We start from the raw sequence: 21,512 nt of genomic DNA, 5'->3' as shown, positions 1-21,512 counted from the left end.
GGCTTTTTATGAGGTTCCTGCGGCCACGGGATGGGGTCACCGTCCGCTCCGCCTCCGGGTTCCCCGCCATTGCCGAAAACCACAGCAGCGTAGGGCCATGAACGCAGCCTATGAAAAGGTAACCTTTTCGGGGTGGAAGCACCGTTTTGCGGTGTCTCGAGGGGATGTTGCTTGACCGTTTGTGCTTTTTTCCGTTCGGCCTGACCATTTCATTTTATTTCAATTTTAGTTGTAGCTTTCGTGGGGTGGCGTAAGTGCGAAGATTCGAGTTTCGGTAGGAAATGAAATCGCTCGGAACGGGAACTGCGGCCAGCGGAATATGTTTTATCGTTTTATGGCGGTCCCCCATCGGCTGTTGCATCGATTGCTAATCGGACGTTTGCGTGTGCGTGGTTGCTTGCGTCCTGCACAGTTCCGGCAGATTGGAGCCACGGCACGGGATGTGCTGGTGATGTGCCCACCCACGACGGTTGGCTATTGGATTCATTAGGGAGCACGCGTTAGCTTAACTCCAATGTGTCGGAAACAGGATACGTCTGTTTGCACGTCGGCCAATGTTTACCCCACAGCGAAGCAGAATGTAGCAGAGACATGAGGCTCCGGAAGGTTTCAAACCTAATGGATCGGCTAACAGTTAGACGCTAAAGGTTAGAAACAGAATGGCCGCCGAAAGAGAGCAAATAATAATGAAACCATGGGACAGTTTAACGATGATTCAAAATCGATTGTGTCATGCTTCCACGCTGCACTGACCTTCCGCATGAAACCGGGAGAATGGAATGCAAATAGCTTCAATCGAAATCATAATAAAACAGTGTTTTAGGGCAGACCGGAAAGCGGGAAACATCAGGGAATGGTGGAGCATAAAATACCGACCTTCAACAAGCGGATCTTTCGATGGTGTTTGTTTAATTTCCTTGAAACTATTGATTCGCGCCAAACATACCAAATATAATGTAAAAATCAATACGATTATCTTTCACTGAATGTAGGCAATCCACACGACATGTTCGAAAATTTGAATTTTTCGAGAACCGAAATCTGCTCACCAGTAACGATCAAAACAGTTGATACTATGTTGAGGACGAGTTATCAGTTTGCGTTGATATTTTTATTAAAAATATAATTTAAATGTTCCATGTTTTATTCACCTGATTCGTATTTCTGTTTGGTGGGGCAAACTATACTTCTAATAGTTGTTACTTTACAAAATGGCAAGGGAAACTACACTGTGATAAGGATAAGGAAATCCTCACTTCCCCTTACTACGCAATATTTTTATTTATTTTTTATGTTAGATGTCAGATAGAGGAAATAAAACCCAATCGTTTTTATTTTTGAATTCAGTTGGGCAAGGCCGAAACAAAACTTTTTTTTTTATTGAACCCCGTACAAGCGAAATCAACTCCTGGTTGGTAAGCTAACGTTAAGAGCCAACCAGGATATAAGAGTTGGTATTGGTATATCCGAACAGGTAATGAAACACGTGCGACACTCGTTTATACTTCGTCAAGCTTTGTATTATATTGGAAGATATGGCTTGCCCAAAACAGAATTTATTAAAAGTTAATGAATTTTATGATTCGCACACACAGGAATTTCTTACAAAATGTTCGGGTTTATTGCCACGCAATAACGATGCTACTTGAAAACAGCGAAAATAGCCTGATCCTCGTACCGGGATAAACCATATGCGGTTATTTGTAATACTGATTCGAACCAATTTCGCGTATGTTTATATTGTACAAGGTGGACTAGGTCCTCGTTTTTATGTTGGCTTCTCATTGGGAGTCCCGTTGACCCGGTTATCCTAAGGTTTCAGGTTCATTAAAGCATCGTTCTTCTTCTTCATCTTCTTCTTCTTCTTCAAATAGAGAGTAATATGAAATAAATAATGAACTCATTAAAAGTACAGTTCCAACTAGCGGCGTCACACTGAAATGCATCACGTTCCACGTGTATACCCTTTCGATCACTTGCGATGAGAGTGGCACGTATTGTCCAGTGTTTTCTCTCGTCGATTGGTATTCTTACCAATTGTTTTTAGCAGCCTGTCACTTTCACTTAGCGTCTTTAAACTGTTCATTTGGAAATTTCACTTTTATCGCACGCTCATGCCACGGTTATTCTGTTAATTGGTCGGGAAGAAAAGGAAAACGTAGTACAAACATTTTGGTAATCGCCCACAGCATTTTCGTTTTGGATTCGACTCTGTCACAATACTTTTTCACAGGAACTATCGTAAGTGTTATTGTACAATATTAACGAGTAGAAGTACACTGCCGCTGCAGGCCAACGTGGTTTGGGTTCCCGTATTTTTGTTTTCTCCCGGGGTGGCATGCGAACCTATCCGACTTGAGAATGCGTTTCCGAACGATCCCCGCCCGACACCACCGAAAAGCATCCTTCACATTTCCCACACGCCAACTAAAGCTACCCCCGCAAGGAGAATCGTTTGGCAAGCACTCTCAAGCCAGCGTGGCCGCTCGGTTTTTTAGCCCCCCTTTCCCCCCGTTTTGGAAACCCGAGATGGCACAAAGATGAGGCACGGTATGACTAAGGCTATACGGAATTGGATTCACAACAGACGTGTCGCTAACATGGAGCAGAAGAACGTCCAGACGCTTATCAGCCAGAAGGTGGACCCGTTGCTGTCGTCCCCTAGGCGCTCGCCCACAGCGTTCTCCCCTTCGTCGTTCACCAGGACCGCTTTCACGACGTATGTCTGCGTGCCGAGGATATTGGTGGCCTCTAGTGTGAACAGTGAGGCGTGCTCGTCTCCGCAGTCGTTGTTCTTTAGGAGCACCGTGTACTCGCCCGCTTTCTACAAGTGGAGAGAAAAGCCATGAGATGCGTGAGCCATAGACTAGCAGATGATTTTGGAACTCGGGTTTACGAGCGGGGGTATCTTACCGATGTCGCGTGCGGGATGTACGCCTGGTACATGTCGACCGATTCGCCTTCCTTTATCATCCGCCCGTTAACCGTCCAGCGCGTCACGGGCTGCGGATTGGCATGGATGGTGACGTTGATTATAGCGCTTCCGGTCTTTGGCAGCTGATCGATGAGGATGTGAGGAAATTCAAGGGGTGCAACTGGATACATGAAACAGAAAATAGAAAAGTGGAAGAGCGAGTTGGAGAATGAGAACTGAATGAACATACAACTGAGGCAACAACCCAACAGCTATCAGCCTTCCCACCCTTTAACTATCATTCAAACATTTCCCAGGCGCACCCAAAACGGCGTAGGTTTGTTTCACCGGAACTACACTAGAATATGTAAGCATTTCGTTACAACTTTTCCGGCGGCACGATCAAACAGTGGCCGAGCGGTCAATACTAATCAGCTACCTTTCAAAACATCGCGTCTATTTGTCGCTTCATTTGCGGGCACTAGCAAACTTTGACAAGCTCGCTAAGTAGCCTTCGCGAGATCGATCGGACGGCGCCCTTGCGATTGGTGCCCATCGATTGCTCATTACGCTGGCGGGGAATTGTTAAACCGACAACTGGACATGAATATTGCATGTGGTACTGCTGTGAGAACACTGAAACACTTTGAGGAATTTGAAAACGAGGTTAATTACGGAATGTTTACAGCGGAATCACAATCCACTCTTCTTCTGATGGCATTTCGATTCTCCTGAATACCTTCTAATAGAAACAATATTTGAAAGGTAATATACAGTTTTGTATTGAAGAAAATAAATCGAATGTTTCTTTGCAAAACTAAGGACACCAAAACGCTTTTTCAGCATTGAAGGAAATTAGCCTGATAGTGGTTCTTGAAGATGTATAAGTTGATGACTAAACAAATTTAGCAAAAGAAGCAAACGACATTGAAGAAGCATACGTTTCTCATGCGTCAAACAAAACAAAAAGAGACCTGAAGCTTACGGAAACACAAAACTTCACCAAACCGTGCAAAGAGTAGCGCACAACAACCTAACACGAGCATGTCGCAAATTTGCATGCATTGTCTTTTTTTATTTTTGCCCCGGAGAAAGTCATCATAGTTTTACGACACACCTCTTGATGCTGCCGATAGCCTTTTGGGTGGGTGAAATGGGGAGGCATTGTTCGGTGGCTTCATTAATAAGCGCTTCCACATTGGTGTTGATTTGGCCAGTTTAAATGGTTGTTGTGAATGAAACAACTTAAGTCGGATCAACTTAACAAAAGCAAATTATTTCACTGTCCCACATAGCTGTGGTTAGATTGAGCCGATTTTAAGCGTCCTACTTTTGACAACTAAAATGTCTTTGTTATAGTAATGAAACACGTATCTACACTTAAACAACTTTCAGCAGTGCTCCGAAGCATAAATAGAAAATTTTGTACTGCATCTCTGTCCTGAATAATGTTTTGGGTTATGCTGATCTATCAAAGATTTTCTCACTTGTAAGTGTAGGGTCTTGCGTTTCACGCTAATTCTTTAGCATGACAATCCTATCCTTCCATTTGCTACTTCCACATAGAGTAAATTTTTAGTAAGGCATGACCAAAGATGTTAGTTACGCAAAAGAATCGAGCAGAGACCCCAAAGATTGGTCATCATTCGACACTCTAGCAAACCCGATGGAGTTTCCCATGGTCGCCTTGTGGCCACCTCGTTACATTAAATATTTTAATCTCCTCTGACTGGTATCATCATCTCCACCGCGGTGATTCATCGCACCCACTCGGGACTGTTTGGATGTTCGAATGTTGATGTCTGGTGCGGGTTTCGAATACTTACACTTAACGTTCAGCAGCAGCACGGAGCGCTGGGGGTTGGTTAGCGCCGGGTGGGACGCATGGCAGACGAGCGTTTTTCCGTTATCCTCCGGTGTAAGGTAAATGTTTACCTCTTGAGAGATCGTCTGCATAAGCCGGCCGTTCTGCAGCTCATCGGTGATCTGGGCCGGTTTGAGAAACCGCTCTTCGACCGGCATTCCGTCCATCATCCAGGTAAGGTTGGCGGCGGGCAACCCGAACTTGGAGGTGCACCTCGCCTTCAGCATCTGGTTCGCCCGGATGCCACTGTCGACCAGGTTCGTATTTTTGGAGATAATCAGTACGGTCGGTTGCGGGGCCGTACGAATCCCGTACACGATCGACTTCTCGTACTCCTGGCCACCGATCGTGACCAAACACTCAAACTTCCCAGTCCGTTCCGCACTCAGTCGGGCCAGTTTTACGCCGCATTCTCCGTCGGCTAAGTTGCCATAGGAAGTAACGCCGGTGGGCAGGCTGGAGGTTTCGTACGGTTCGGTGGACCCGGGTAACCGGATGCGGCACCGTTCGATCGGTTTACCGGCACGGCACACCAATTTCACATCGCGCTCGTATTTATCGAAGTAGGTGTTGGACTCTGGCTCAGTCTCGATGTCTGCCTGGGAGTACACTGGAGCAACTAGACCTACAAAGAGTGGCAACAAACGGAAACAAGGTCAGAAATAATGGAGGAACAGAGTCTGGGCGCGTCATAAAGTAAATATTGATTTTTCCCGCTCAACCTTCGCCACCGTTCCGAGTGCGATGTCGCCATCTGTAGGGCCCATTGTAGTTGACTTCGGTGTCGGAATTAAATCAGGGCCAGTCGGGATGGCTAAGGTCACCAGACATCGATTGCCGCGCTCAACTGTGGTAAACCGACGAACGTGAGTTCCCTTGTGTGGTGATCTCAGCCGGCTGGTATCCACGACCAACATTTTTAAGTCGATCAAAAATACAGAACAGCACTTCACGCCGTGACATAGCCGGCGTGGCTCAAGTGGTTGGCTGCATGCCAATCGTGCCTTATCTCGATCAGGAGTACGTTTCGGTTTTCAGGGAGTAGACTTGGCATGACAAACCAATCCCTAGGTGGCAGAGCTCGGGTTGGAATGCTTTACCGAAAGATGGTTGAAAGTACAGGAAATCTGGGATCTTGATTTCAAATAGGGAAATATTTACCGTGACTCATCGCACGCCGGGAGTGTATGTCTGAAAATGGAATTGACGTTGGTGTTTTCATGAGCTCACTCATTTGCCTCGGCGCAACAATTGCGTGGAGGTACGAACAGCCAGACGCATCCTTCAGATTAATTGTCTCCCATTGCTCATGTAGTTAGAGATTTAGTTTGGAATAAACTTAAACAAACGAATTGCAAATGGACCAAGACGTGTTTGATTGCCAACGAATTGTAAACAAAATGTTACGGATGCCGGGTTAACATGGATCAGCTGAGTTTATTTTAAATGCCGTAAAGTGGTATACGGCCAGAATCAACCTTATCAAAACTGTTGAAGGAAATAACACTTGTAAATAAAAATTATTTTTACTACTGATAATTTTAAACTTCAACTAACTAAACCTTCTTTTTTCAAAATTAAACTCATCTGACGCTGAATCCTTTCTGCTTCATTATTTTCCAACAATGCCTATATTCCTCTTATATTCCGTACTAAAAAATCAAAATTATCGCGATATTTGACATAATTTACAGTCTCAGAAGAAGAGTGGGATCACGCTGTTTAAGCCATTTTTTTTTGGCAACGGGTGGAATTGACTCCAGACCTCATTCGTAAGTGTACGATTGCCGACAAGTGGGAGGTTTTTATTTTCCTTCCAAATGACTCAGAAAACATGACAATGGAGAATAGAACCGAATGAATATACGAAACTTAAGGATTTACAATGGCTATTATCTTAATTTTATAATCAATTTTCTAACATCCGTATAGGTGTGCCTTAATTATAATCCAAAACTTAATTTAAAATCAAAAATTTATTTCTCAAATCTTTGTTGAGATTCCACGTCATAAGATTAAATTTCTTATCACAAGAGTATCTCAAATTCGATGTCTTCATGAAAGAAGTGACCTTCGAGGTGACATATTAGGACAGTGCGCATGACACGACGCTGGTCATAAAGATGATTACATATTTGCCCGAACATAAACATAAACGTTGGTTCGTAAACATATTTCCGTATCGGTTAGGATGAAAGTGTTTGCGCGGGGTGGTAGAATGCAAATTTAAATGGGTAGTATTCATTTGCTTGCTTTATGGCCTGTTAGCCGCTATCTTCTGTTGCCAATCTCACACATATAAAATCCAGATGGTTTCGTTAACTGTTCGTGCGTATGCAAACGCGCTGGAATGTGAAAGAACAGACACTGCAAAATCAGATGATTTATGACCGCCAGCACCAATGTTAAACCAGCTTCGGGCTAAGTGTTAGAAACAGGGAGCGAATGGCGAAAAGATTTGAGAGGCAGAAAAAGGAACGATAAACCAAAATAACGAAATACAACCAGTGGCACCGCGTGACTGGCGGTGGAGCTTCTCTTGCCAAATTGGGATCAAACAAATTTGACTGCACGATATCGACATTTTTAGGCACCCCACGTCGCATTTGCATAGAGACGGGCTGTCAAACATAAGCTCGTGTTATGCGTTATGTACTTGATTAATTATTCGCAAACCACTTTGTGCTGCGAATTTGAATGATTTCATGATTTGAAAATCGCTCTTAACATTTAATAAAACGACTGTCGAAAAGTAGTATCTTTATATGTTTATGCATTCAGTGAAGCAACCAACTTCAGCATGGTTTGAATTGTGCATTCTTTGCGGCTCGTGACGGTGATAAGACGGAAGATAATACGACGCTGCATCGGGCACATGGCAATGAATCATACCATACGTATTCCTAACGTCGTAGGGTGTTCTAGAGCAAATAAACTTCATTGTTAACACAGTTGGTTTGAACCAGCAGACTATCCAAACGCGAGTTTCGTACGTGTCAGGAAGGCGTAAGCGTTCAGAACAACCCGCTTGAAAAACGATGTATTTATTTTAGCTTCCTCTTTGATGAATGGTGCGATTCTCTACTGAATAAAATACTAGTTAAATAGCCTTCCATTTTATGGGCGTCAACATATTTAAACAACGTTATCCAATTTCCATGGAGCTTCTATGCTAGCCGATGGCGAGTCATGGGTTCGGTTGGATAGGAGGGCAGAATGGTATAATTTAATTTTAAAAGTTAATCCATTTTACACACCATATGCCCTAAAAAGTTACAAGCTCAAACAAGTGCATCCATTTAAATTTAAATAAGTTGCATGGACATGTACAATTTATCAGTATACACTATTACAGTATGTACTATTTTTCTTGAAAAGTTGTATGATGCTAACATGGTTTTGGTACATAACAGCTTTTTTTATTATTTCTATTTTCACGGTGCGGGCCATATTGTACACGTATTGTGTACGTATTTATACATAACAGCTGGTTGGTCGTATTTTGAAAACTTAGGATGACTAATGAATGTTTGCCTACATACATTAGAGCTGTTATCGGTAGGTGAAATTTCTGAATCGATTACAAAACCGTCCTTCATCAGCACTGAGTCAAATAAGAGCATTGCATGAGACATTGCATTTCTGAGAAGGCGATAACGGTTACCTTTGCGATAACGATTCAAGATAACCAGAAGGTTTGTATTGCACAATTGGCAGTTGAAAAGTTATTTTCTCAAATGTATGTTTTGTTGAATCACAAATTTACGTGGATTTCTTTTTTTTGTATTTATCAAAAATGATACTATTTCTATGAATAACTCACACTAGAACTACCGCAATTTTGATGCTTACAATTCTACCGCGATTTATGTTGAATATTAAATAGAAAATTTGTTTTTGGAATACTAAAAATTAACATGAAAGTGTGAAAGTCATTTACGTAATTGAAAAGTACCTAGTTCTAGTGTTCTTGATGAATGTTATTATAAATAACAAGCCAATTTGAAGTTCTTGATTCTCCCTAATAAACTATTAAGTTCTATGATTTGAAATGAAAATGGGAAATCAAGTGTTTGCAGCTGTGTAACAGTGATGTTTTGCATATTTACTATGACTATGACATCAGTGGATTTAGGAATATACTAGCTATCCGAAATTATTTTTCGAAGAAATCTACTTCATCATCTATCATGTCTAATTGCCATCCAAAACCTCGTTATCGGCGACGAAAATTATTGGTACACGCGACACTTTAGCGAAGCTCACGCTCAAGATGCAGCCGATGAGTTATTTGACGCGATGGAATGCCTCGACCAAGAGCATCGGCTCGTTAATCAACATCTTTCCCAACGGTGCATGAAGGCGTGTGTTAAAATTAGAATATTTTTCTCCGAAGAAAGAGATAACCAACGCCTTTCTTTATAGGCAGGAAGAGGACGCTGGTATGCTGGTGGCTTAAGTAAAAGTGAATGAACGTGAAAGTGAATTTCAAGTTCGTTTCGTTCGTTCTAAGATAGATACTTTGCCAAAAATATCACCTACGTAAGCGGGTGAGAGCTGCGGGAGAAAAGGAGCATAACATTCCCATTGAGTTGATTAGTTTTTTGTTCCGTTTATCGTTGAAACATGAAACGGTAGAAAAATTTGCAAATCAGTGGTTGACGGGGAAATGTTTTTTGCGAGTTGTACGTCTTTCCGCGCGGCATTCCGCTTCGGGCAGGTGCTCAAGGTTAGGTCCACCCGGCAGACAATGCTGATCAGCCGGTTGGACTGGTTTCGCCGGGTGCAGGACAAGACTACGAAATGCCGGTCCCAGGTCAACCCGGTAGACATCGAGTTGCATGTATGGCAGAAGAGGTATGGCTTTTGTTTCCAACTTTTGGATCGTTTTCTCATCTTGTTCATTTATGCTGCGGAAGAATATCTTTGATGAGTTGATAAACGCGTTGCTTCGTTCGGCGAGTTAGGGCGGGTTGGTTTTGAAGGTCTTTTGGAGGGAATTGATAAGAAGTGATTAAAAAAGGCATTGCTCGTGAAAAGATAACACGGCTGTCGTACTTTGAAGAACGTTTGTTGTCAATTGGATACACATTGGTTTGTATGGTTTGTGTGGTTTGTGTAACAGTTCTTTATCTAATTGGCGCACATTCACTTACTGTAACACGAATAGAGCGTAACGAGAAGGCCGAGGTATCTCCTCATTTTGTTTGAAGATCGTAGACGACAGGCAGAAACGCCACAGGGTGACGAAGGGGGACAGACTTTGGCTGTTACGGATGCTGCTCCGAAGGGCTTTCTCAACGGCTCAACTGTAGGACGTTCGGTAACCACACAGAAAACGCGACACGACGAACGAAAGCAGATGGTAGCGGGCACTTTTTGTATAGACGGTTTGTTTGCTTCAACGTACGCAGCCACACAACACACACGCACAACAACGCAGGCCTATAAACAGCCGGGACTTTTACGGAGAGACACAACACAGCCGGTTCCTTCGCAACCTCTCGTTCGACTGAGCTGATACAGCACCTCAGCACAGCAACATAGGCGCGCTTAAATCGCGAGCCGCTCTGAGAATCGAACTTCTCAAACACAAACTCTCGCGCGAGCTCCCCTCTTTCGAATGGAGACCGCGTTGACGCAGAAAGTAAACAAAACAATTCACGGGCGTCTCTTCTGTATTGCGGTGAGTCGGACGAACAAATTAACAGATGTGTAAAGTTTTGTTAAGCCACCTTCTCTGTCCCTTTTGGTTAGTACTACAAGGGCTAGCACTTTATGTGTGAGTCGGTTGTTTAGTGCTCTACACTACGTTACTCGTACTACTGGACAAATACTAATTCCTAAAGATAAGCTCGGTACCGACAGTGCGGCTTGCTGGATCGACTGTTTCGCAAAGACTAAAAAGCAGCAGCCAACCAAATGACACGTTTCAATGCGTAGGCGAAAGCAACGAAAATGGACCAATTTCACTCTTACACTTGCGTTCAACAACGAATTTATCCACAGCGTCTGTTGTCCCACTCGCTCAGTCTGCTTTCTAACGCTCACTGTTTTATGTTAGTTTTGTGTTTTCTTCACTCCCTTTGCTTCAAGGCGTCCTTCAATGCGATTTAAAGTAAGTTGGGGAAAAAATAAGCATATGCCACAGATTCAGAATTAGTGTTTTAAAACAAAAAAACAAACATCAGTTAACTTATCTAAAATAGTTCCACACATAGATGCTATATGCATGGTTAAACTTATTCATTGCATCGAGATTCAGTATGTTCGGTGTATTTATTTATTTGAGCTATATTTCTTCATTTCATTTTTTAATGACGCAGGTAATTTTTGGTAAGTAAGGTTTACGTTACGCATGAATTTGATTACAGCCGTTGCCACCTGCTTTTGCCTCAAATCTACCGATGATTGAAATAGCGCAACAACTTTTGTCACTAACGCATCTGAGTTTGTCTCAAACTCGTCAGTTTTTGACTCTTGCCTAAAATATGAAAATAAAAATGGAAATTGTGGTTTTTTGAATACTAATAGTGCATTGCACTCTTTTTCTTGATACATTCCAAGATGCGTAGTTTTTTCTTATTTTACCCCAACCTACTCTATGGCTATTGCAACACCCGTAAAAATTTCTAGTTTTATTTATTTATAGTGAACGTCAGAGGTTCTATGCGCAGCATGAGCAAAAATGGCAACAAATTTGTCTTAACGTGCCCGAATTTGTGGGATCATTTTTAGATTTAGTTTTTAAACTTTTATGTTATTGTTCTCCCTCAATCATCTTGTGCCATGTCACGTACTGTCGTTTAACCGCTATGATGCACATTAAAATTCTTTGGATTGGTTTTTTTGCATTGCGTTAAAGCAAGATTCTGAATATTAATGAAGAATGACATACCGTATGACAAACTGCTCGTATGAGAAATACCGTATCCTTCATTTGTTGTGACTTTGCGTATGGCCCCAACTACGACCTTTTCGTATAATTATTTCTGAGTTGGAGAGATTGAGGTGAGAATGAAAACTGAATACATCTATGCAAAAGTGGCTAGTGTAATAATAGAATCATAATGTTTTGAGAGTAAAATTAAGTCGCGAAATGTTGTTGCTTTTGCATATTGCCTGTAGGATTTATTGAAATAAATTGGATGGTTAATTTCTTAATTATTTACATTGTGACATCATCATTGAAGTTATTCAATGATGTCACACGCAACTGAAGGTTTCTAAGCCGTGGACAAGATCACCCACACTTTTGCTTGTCAGAATGAACTTAACAAGGAATTATTTCACATTCAACCGTTTCCGGTATTACAGAACACTCCGACAGAAAAATGATGGCTTGGCGTCGCAAGATAAAACTGATTTATTCGCTACGGTGCAAAATGGCAGGGCTCAGCGCAGAAATACGGCAATCACGATCCGATGCAAGTTTTATTGATTTTCCGCCTCAAATGTCAAGCAGGGCCTCCATGGCTTCTCAACGTTTTCCGTTGTCTTGAAAGCTGGTCTTGGGACGATTGGATCGGCCACAAACCGCCTGTACGTTGCGTTGCAGCGGACAATGCGAAAGGTTTCGGCACCTTTGGCTTTCGAAATCCAAAACTCATCAAGCGCACATCACCGGGGGAGTTGAGCTTTGGGGATTGCTGTGCTCACTTTTGTTGCTCTGAGGTCTTGTTCTTTCAAAGGAAACAGGCATTTACAAAAAATCAGTCGGTTTGTAATGGCGTTTTCATTCACGTCTTCCAGCATAGTTAATGTGAGGCAAACTACACGATGAGAGTGGCGTTTAGTGCGAGGTTCCTCTCTTGATGATTTTTCAGCGTTTTTTTCTCTATGTACATTAAAGCATAAACTCAGCCATTGTGCGAGGCGTGAGTTTCGCAGGGTTTGGGGTGGGAAATTAGAGCACATCTGTTAATGAATTGTCATGCACGTCTCAAGGCGTCTACTTTGAAAAGTGTAGACTTGCTGTCTCTGCTGAAGTGAACAAGCAATGTGATAAAATCCGCAATATTCGAAATCCAAAAATCAAAAACATTTTTTTCATAAAATTGTATAAATTTCCATACGTTTACAATACCATTTTAACTACTCAAATAAAAAGACGTTGGTTACAAGGCCTTTTTTATAAGTCCTTGAAACTAACCACGAAGCGGCCAAAATAATTTCCATATATGTACAAACATTGTGCGAGTAATGTTTGTGAATGTTCTGCAGCCCTTGCTCTCGGTGGGGATCATGTGCTCAAACTCATTGTTCCCAACCGAACCGAAAGGCGGCCGCCCTGCGTTTGGTTCCAGTAGTCTGACTGACGCATTTACTTGAACCGTTCCAGCTGGACGGCGCCCGTATAAACTCCACTTTCGGTGTATGTTGACGCGCCTAATTGCAGGTTCCGTTGACAGTTCGTCGGAAGCGGGCGCTCACAGGGCACACCATTATGAGCCGAACTTATGTCCCACTTCGCCGTGAACGTGCCGTTACGGATGCAAATGAGCAATCAGACGCGCTGGGAGTGCTAGAGAACAGCCGAAAATAGGATTTGGGCTTGATTCCGGTGGCCATTTTGGGTTTTCCTTGGCTTCCCAAATGGGTAGCAAGACGGTGAAAACCAGCAAGAGGAGGAAAGAGAACGAATTGATTGAGACATGAAAAAAGGGCATGAGATGGAAAGAAGCGCAAGAAGACGCGGTAAGACACTCACAGCACATTCCAAGAAATAAAACGAATAAGAGCCATCGCATGACGGGAAAAACCACGCGCCCGAAACGAGCCAACGGAACAAACGACATTTTTGTGTTACATTTATCGATCCTGGAGGTAATGCTTCCCCCGTGGTGCCGACCTTCTTTCTACCGTTCTGTCAACTCTCAATCTCGAAGCCCTTCAGCAAAGCCCGGCCACTAAAAACGGCGGTGACCTTGATTTGTGCGAACAGCGCACTAACAGCTTAACGATATGTCAACGTCAGATATTTCCCGCTGCATGGAAATCTTTCGCCCCGCGGGGAAGGTCTGCGTCCCTCGGTGGAAATCAAGGCGAGTTCGTGGACACCAAGTGTTGGTGTGGCACATTTTCCTCCCAGCGGGCGGTGGTTGCCGTGGTTTGATTTAGTTTCGGTGAGTAATGGGCATCATTATTGTGGGTGTATGTGTGTCCATGTCCTCGCTAGTGGGTGGCAGATGTTGCGAATGTTGTTGCGCCCAAAGCGGAGACAACTTTACATTCCCTCCGGAGTACATATGGGCCAAATCTGAAACGGTTGCTTGGTGACCGATTGAAGTTACATCTTCTTTAAATGCACCGCTAGTGAATTGAACTACCGTTTGAGGCGACGTTGCGAGAAATATGGTCATCGTTAAACAACGTCCGGTCGGACACCCCCCCCCCCCCCCCGCCCTTCCCGGATTATGGTGGCGTCTGGTTAAAAAAGGGTCTCAAGTGCTAATGGCGCTAAATTAGCACCTGATTAAATCGTGTCGCATTATCGGGAAGATCATTAATTACACCAAAGCGCTCGCCCTGGCCATTTTCAATCGGTTTGTCTTGCTGTTGGCACTTGCACTTGAGCAAATCAAATAAAAATTAGTGTCCTTCGGGGCGTGCTTTGTAAAATAAATAGAATAAATAAGCGAGTGAGCTGCTAAATAGCATTGACCTCGATGGTCGGGGGATATAATGCAAACAGTGGCGAAGAAAAGGCCAAGCGATGTTAAGAGAGAAAGTACAGCATTCACTTTGGTTTATGGTGTTTTGGTAAACATGTGCTGTTACACAGATGTATAGATTCATACATCGGAAAAGCTTGTATAGTGGATGTAGGATAAGTGAAACTCGGGTCGACGAAGTAAAAGTTTGTCAAAAATGCCCTTTTCAAATAATATATAAATAAACAAAAAAATAAAAAAAAATGAATTAATGTTAAATTATTTTTACATGGCAAAGCAAAAGAATTAAAACATTTAACAGCTCTTATTCTTTATCAAATCAAAACAAGAAAACAAAAACATAGTTTAGTATCAAAAAGGTTTTGAATTCAGCGAAACATTAAGCGCTATGAATTAAATCAATATGCAAATTGGGTTAATTAATCTCTTTTTGTGGTCTATAATGCGAATATGTGCTACATTATGCTTTAGCATTTACAATATTTTTCAATTTGTTAAAAATATTTCTCATGTATCGTTGATGTTAAGTGTTCTTTTTTCGAAAAGGTTGCCGACGTATTTGTAGATATATTGAACCTTTTCGATGATCACATGCGATTATTAAAGCACTCTAAAGCAAGCCACGATCCTACACATATTACTTTCAAATTAAGTCACTCTACACTTGGGGATTAGTTGTTGCAAAAAAAAAACACCGGTTTCAACGAAGAGATGAGTTGATTGATATAAAACATCGTTAAGGTGACACAAGCTTCATCCATCTTCATCTGTGCACTAATCAACCATTTGGCCAGTTGGCTAATACATCTTCGTTTTGCTTGGAACGCGAAAAAAAGCTTCATGCACACCATCTATCAACCGCACAAGAAGACGCTCGAATCTGCTCAAGTTCACCGATTGATCTTCGCGCTCGAAGGCTGACGCTTCAGCTGGCCCCAAGGTTGTGCGCACACACGTGCAGATGAGCGCACCGAGGAAATCACCGATCAATAATTCAGACTCCGGCACTCCGCAGCGCGCGGTTGTTAATCGTTCGTGCACGAGCAGCCGGCCAGCGGGTAAAACTTGTCCGTTTACCACCGTTAGTGTCGACTGCGAATTACCCAACGCGCACAATCACACGCAGGGCTTGGTTTTTACAATGTACGCAAGTAAGTTTGCGGAAGCATCGACGTTTCCTACGGCGATTATCTGCGCAAAGTCGGCAGCGCGCAGCTTCCAGCGTGAGTCACACGCACCACTCACGCGGTGGAAAGTGGATCACGCACGATCACGTAGTATCTATCCAGTGCTGCCAGTTCAGCAAAAGTTCCCCGGGCTGTGCGCTGTGGTGTGGCTGTGTGGCGCACGTGCGTTTGGTCTCACGACCACGAACGACCCGTTTCTTTCCGTAATCCGAAACCGAACCGAGACAGGCTGACGACCTGCCGAAACGCCAGCTGAGACTGTACTGACGAACGTGGTCTGCAACACCGCGAAGATGGTAGTTCTTTCGCGGGCTGCTGCTGGCCACCGGAACCCGGTTTTGCTGCACGAAACCACCACCATTGCACACCGCTAGAGGGAAAGGGAGGAACGGAAAACAAATCGTCTTCTCAGGCGAAGAGTTTTTAGCATCTTCGAACCTTCTGCAAACGACGAAAGCTTGATGGAATAGACAGAGAAAGAGCGAGAGGAGATTGGAAATAACAGCCCGCCAAAAGACGGTCGGGTTGCCAACCTCTGAAGACGCATCTGTAATTTCTGGTTCTCGGAAGACGCACTTTCCGGTTCGGTATGCAAATAGGACGAATTAAACCACTGTTCGGCATTTGGCTAAGCTTTTTTTAAATACGTGTCTTTTTTCAAGCAGATGCTGCCCTTGCCGTCAACGAGACGATCGAGACGAGACGAGTTCCGAAAAAGGGACGGGAGATAATTTTCACCCGATCGTATGATTGATCTTTACAAGCGACGAAAGTTATCGCGTGGTGGTGGACTACATTTCACCGCGCTGACCCTAATAATTGACGGAGTCGGCTTATGCCGTCGGATACTTTCCTCTCCGTGACAAGTTCGTTGGCGAATGTCTGCAAAAGGTGCGCGGAACAACAACACGACTACGAACCAGCGCCGGCGGAGCGGAGATGAAGAATTTTTACGGCCAATTACTTCCACCGTTCCGGAGTTTCGAACCGTGTGGGTTACCGGTTTTCTGTTTTCGCGCCGCATTCCCGATCCGGGAATGGTTGGATTTTTATTTTATGGTGCACTTCGATCGCGCTGGTAGGAACGGAAGGTGTTTTGGGTTGGTTTTCTTTTTGCTTCGAATTTGACGTGCGGTTTGTTGCACTAAGAACAGAACTTATTGCTTGCCGAAGCCTTTGTTTGATAACCTTTAGCAAGGCGATTAAGTTTCAAAACATGTTTGCAGTTTAAGCTTTCAGGTTTTTATTTTATTGAGTTTGACATAAAATGTCTTAAACACACCCTTTTCCAGGTAATAAAGTAATCATGTAATACTTTTTTTTATGTTTCTTTCAACTTCGATCTTTTTGATCTTCCATAGTAAATATTTGATTTACTTCAAATGCATTAGTTGAACCATTAGTCGAACCAAATCTGTTATCATTGTGAATTACGCTTTATACGACAGCTGATACTGTGCTATCGAAGATTAAATAACTTTGATATAATGCAAAACAATATTTTGATATAATGCAAACAATTTAACACTTTGTTGACGGGAGACGAAGATCTTCGTCTGTTTTTGACTCAACGTTGCCGACGAAAAGACGGACATTTTCGTCCAAACGTTCGATTCATCGTTTCCGTTTCGATCGTTCGTTCGTTGCCGATTTAAAAAGAAAATAAAAACAATTGGCGGAAAAGGTGGGTACAAGCATATCGTACACGCCGTGGCTAAACTCGGTGACAACAGTTAGTTTTGGGTAAAAGATGCCCGTCAACAAAATGTTAAAAAAATTAAAACATTCACTTCATTAAATTGTTACTTTAATATACATAGAACCGTAGATAAGTATTTAAAATAATGTGTTCATTCTGTGAATAATGTAAACGTGCAATTTTATTGAATTGCCTGTTTTATTTATATGTATTTGAGCAAATCAAACTGAGCAGTCTTAAAATACTTTAAACTTGAATCATAGAGTTCTGCTAACTACTCTGAATGAGAATTGAATTATTTTAAACGCCGTTATTATCTCGCGGCGTGTGCACATAGGCCATTGTTTGATTGTTGAAACAACAAGAACCCCATACATCTGGTGTATATCATTAATGCATTCCCTGTCATATTTTTAGACTGGTTTGAGATTGCTCAACCTTTGCCTACACGCGCTCCTGCGAAAGGCCAACGCCATTGTCATTTGCGTTCGCCAAACATTCACCGGCTCGAAGTAATTGAGTTCTTTTCATCCATCTCCGTCGGCATCGATGGTTGATTGCAACTGCAACCAAGGAGCGATGACTTGTAAACCGCAAAACCCCAATTGATGAGATCATCATCGGCATCCCCATGGCAGACGACTCCCGGCGTGATGCCGAACACTCCCAGCAACTTCCCAGCAACCTTCGAGGCACTGGAATGGGCCAAAAAATCCGTCACCACCGTTGGGAAGGGCGATGCATAGATTCTACCAACAATCGATCGCCCATGGACGGCGCATCCATAAAGGCAACCAAATCGTGCCGCGATCATTTCTGTCCCCAATCCCCTCTCGGTTCGGCGAAGGGCCCTTAGCTGGCATAATTAAAAGCTTGTTCCTTCCTTCAGCGGTTTCGCCTTGGCGCTTTGGCGAGTGCAATCAGCATCGGCACAAATTATCGAAACGAAACGTTGTTGTAGTTCCACGTCCGCCTTTATACGTCAGTCGCAGTGGTTTGAGATGTTCATTAGGATGTTCTTGGTCGTGCCAGTGCCGGCCACGATCAGGTTGCCAATAGTTTATGTTCTTCGTGTGCACCTTTACTTGTTATCTGATGATGTTTTTCCACGATGCTCTGGTCACGGTGTGGCCGGGAATTTGATGACACATACAACCGAGTGCCTCAACATTACCCGGGAAACGTTACAGCTGTCACTGCGGGGTTGGAATGACGGTTGGAATTCCTGTAAATGAATGTATAGTGGAAAAATTAATTACTTCACCGATTCATTGATGAGTTGTAGATCGGATTGCGCCGCTTCAAACATTTTCCGCAATTATGAATTAGAGTGAGTTTGGAACAAGCTTGACAAATCCTCTTAACAATAGTTTCAAAAATTAACTTTCGTTTTTTTTTTTAAAGTAATGCTTTGCAAATTTGCATACAACAGGCTTTATTTTTTATTCTCAAATCTCAAAATTGGCTGAAATAACTAGTTATGATTCATGTAAACGCTCCACTTTTTTAAATTTATATTTTTACCATAAGAACTAGATGAATGACTTAATTGGTTTCAAAATAAAAAAATCACTTTTGGAGAGTGAGTTTGGAACAAGCTTGACAAATCCTCTTAACAATAGTTTCAAATGTTAACTTTCGTTTTTTTTTAAAGTAATGCTTTGCAAATTTGCATACAACAGGCTTTATTTTTTATTCTCAAATCTCAAAATTGGCTGAAATAACTAGTTATGATTCATGTAAACGCTCCACTTTTTTAAATTTATATTTTTACCATAAGAACTAGATGAATGACTTAATTGATTTCAAAATAAAAAAATCACTTTTGGAGAGTGAGTTTGGAACAAGCTTGACAAATCCTCTTAACAATAGTTTCAAATGTTAACTTTCGTTTTTTTTTTTAAAGTAATGCTTTGCAAATTTGCATACAACAGGCTTTATTTTTTATTCTCAAATCTCAAAATTGGCTGAAATAACTAGTTATGATTCATGTAAACGCTCCACTTTTTTAAATTTATATTTTTACCACAAGAACTAGATGAATGACTTAATTGGTTTCAAAATAAAAAAATCACTTTTGGAGAGTGAGTTTGGAACAAGCTTGACAAATCCTCTTAACAATAGTTTCAAATGTTAACTTTCGTTTTTTTTTTTTTAAGTAATGCTTTGCAAATTTGCATACAACAGGCTTTATTTTTTATTCTCAAATCTCAAAATTGGCTGAAATAACTAGTTATGATTCATGTAAACGCTCCACTTTTTTAAATTTATATTTTTACCATAAGAACTAGATGAATGACTTAATTGGTTTCAAAATAAAAAAATCACTTTTGGAGAGTGAGTTTGGAACAAGCTTGACAAATCCTCTTAACAATAGTTTCAAATGTTAACTTTCGTTTTTTTTTTAAAGTAATGCTTTGCAAATTTGCATACAACAGGCTTTATTTTTTATTCTCAAATCTCAAAATTGGCTGAAATAACTAGTTAAGATTCATGTAAACGCTCCACTTTTTTAAATTTATATTTTTACCACAAGAACTAGATGAATGACTTAATTGGTTTCAAAATAAAAAAATCACTTTTGGAGAGTGATTTTGGAACAAGCTTGACAAATCCTCTTAACAATAGTTTCAAATGTTAACTTTCGTTTTTTTTTTTAAAGTAATGCTTTGCAAATTTGCATACAACAGGCTTTATTTTTTATTCTCAAATCTCAAAATTGGCTGAAATAACTAGTTATGATTCATGTAAACATAAACATAAACATTCATAAGAACTAGATGAATAACTTAATTGGTTTCAAAATAAAAAAATCACTTTTAAGATTGAGAACTTTATGTGCTAGAACAACTAACCGGTATCGATTTTTTATTGATAACGTTAAGCGTTGTTAAAAATTCAAAAAACAAACTAATACAATCAGACATTCAGCTTATCGTGAACCTTATACAAAAAAAATATTTATTTGATTGAACAAATTACCGGTATCGGTTTTTACAAAACACTGTTTGTCAAAAACTATAAAGAAAACAGACATTCGATTAACCTAGAAACTGATATAAAATTTACAGAATAGAATAATAATACTGCCCTTTTACATCGTATTTAACATTAAATAACATATACTCCATAGTTCGGTAGAATTGAATCTAATGGCCAAGTTAAGCGACGATGTTACTAACATTGCTAACATCTCATGTAACTTGAATGCTTGTTCCTTGTTCGTGCTTTTCTGATTTCATGCACGTTTTGAATTCGTTATCAGTAATGATTTTAGGTGCTCTGGATCGTTGAAAAACTTGTTATTAAATTCTTTTTTTTTAATATACACCAAATTTGATTCAATTACTCTTATGGTCCTTTTTTTGGTTTTCTCTGGTTTGAAAGGCCTCTAGGCTCTGATTCGACTGTAAAACAGCTTATTTTTATTGTTGGAGTAACAATTAAGGTTCATACATATTGTATTACAATACGATAGCAATAGCTATGTCTATTGTGTAAGTGCAGATGGCTGTGTTCTTGTTCGTTGTATCAACTCGGTCGGCAAACATTCCTGCCAATGCGATACAACCCACTTCACCCCTTTGCATCCTCCGTACATCATTTCATGTTGCTTCATCAATATAAATGGCGCCTTTTCCGTGCCGGCACGCGCCCAACATGAATACATACAAATTGACTTAGATGCTGCCGGTCCGCTGGCCACACCGAACAGTCGGGACAACCTTTGGCCTCCCCAAGACTCCCAAGGACGTTCGAAACCCATCGGACGGGGCCCATTTTTAATTAAGAGTCCAATTTCATTTATGCGCATCTTCATTTCCATGCTATCAAGATTTGTCAGCGGCGTTCCGAGCCGTGAACGTTATTGTGATTGCATATTTCCCTCACCCCGTCCAGTTTCCGTTTCGAATGGAATTGTTTTATCTCGTTCTCGTTTTGCGTTTCGACCGACATTCTTTACCCGTTTCGAACTTGTGTTCTGTCGTCTTTCTTTATTTTTGCCCATTTCTTCTGTCCGACCAACTTCACGATTTTGGGAGGCGTCATTTAAAGGCTTCGATGCCGTTCGGCCAAGATGTCGGACGAGAATAAAATGAATAATTTCGGACCACCATTTGCTGACCCGGTGCGTGGAAAAGTACAAAACTAAGAAGAGGCCTTTCTCTGCTCG

The 21,512-nt window shown here is 41.6% G+C and overlaps 1 protein-coding gene across 1 annotated transcript; it reads right to left on the bottom strand.

Annotated features, from left to right (window-relative positions):
• Positions 1 to 1,589: 1,589 nt before the first annotated feature.
• Positions 1,590 to 10,652, bottom strand: LOC131286790 (fasciclin-3-like). The gene is made up of 4 exons (XM_058315789.1): positions 9,935 to 10,652; positions 4,741 to 5,403; positions 2,914 to 3,095; positions 1,590 to 2,824 (listed from the first exon to the last, which is right to left on the bottom strand). Exons 1-4 carry the CDS (start codon positions 9,978 to 9,980, stop codon positions 2,579 to 2,581), a joined length of 1,137 nt encoding a protein of 378 aa, XP_058171772.1. The 5' UTR covers positions 9,981 to 10,652; the 3' UTR covers positions 1,590 to 2,578.
• Between the last annotated feature and the right edge of the window lie 10,860 nt (positions 10,653 to 21,512).

This window comes from Anopheles ziemanni, chromosome 3 (genome assembly GCF_943734765.1).
Source record: "Anopheles ziemanni chromosome 3, idAnoZiCoDA_A2_x.2, whole genome shotgun sequence".
NCBI classification, from domain to species: domain Eukaryota; kingdom Metazoa; phylum Arthropoda; class Insecta; order Diptera; family Culicidae; genus Anopheles; species Anopheles ziemanni.
Note: the sequence above shows the minus strand (reverse complement) of the source record. Positions and strands in the feature narration are given on the sequence as shown.

Coding starts and splice junctions, on each gene's coding strand:
- LOC131286790 (XM_058315789.1), bottom strand. CDS start 9,980: ATGAGGAGATACCTCGGCCTTCTCGTTACGCTCTATTCGTGTTACA. Junction 5,404..9,934: donor TACGCTCTATTCGTGTTACA/GTAAGTGAATGT, acceptor CACTCTTTGTAG/GTCTAGTTGCTCCAGTGTAC. Junction 3,096..4,740: donor GCTGCTGCTGAACGTTAAGT/GTAAGTATTCGA, acceptor TCATGTATCCAG/TTGCACCCCTTGAATTTCCT.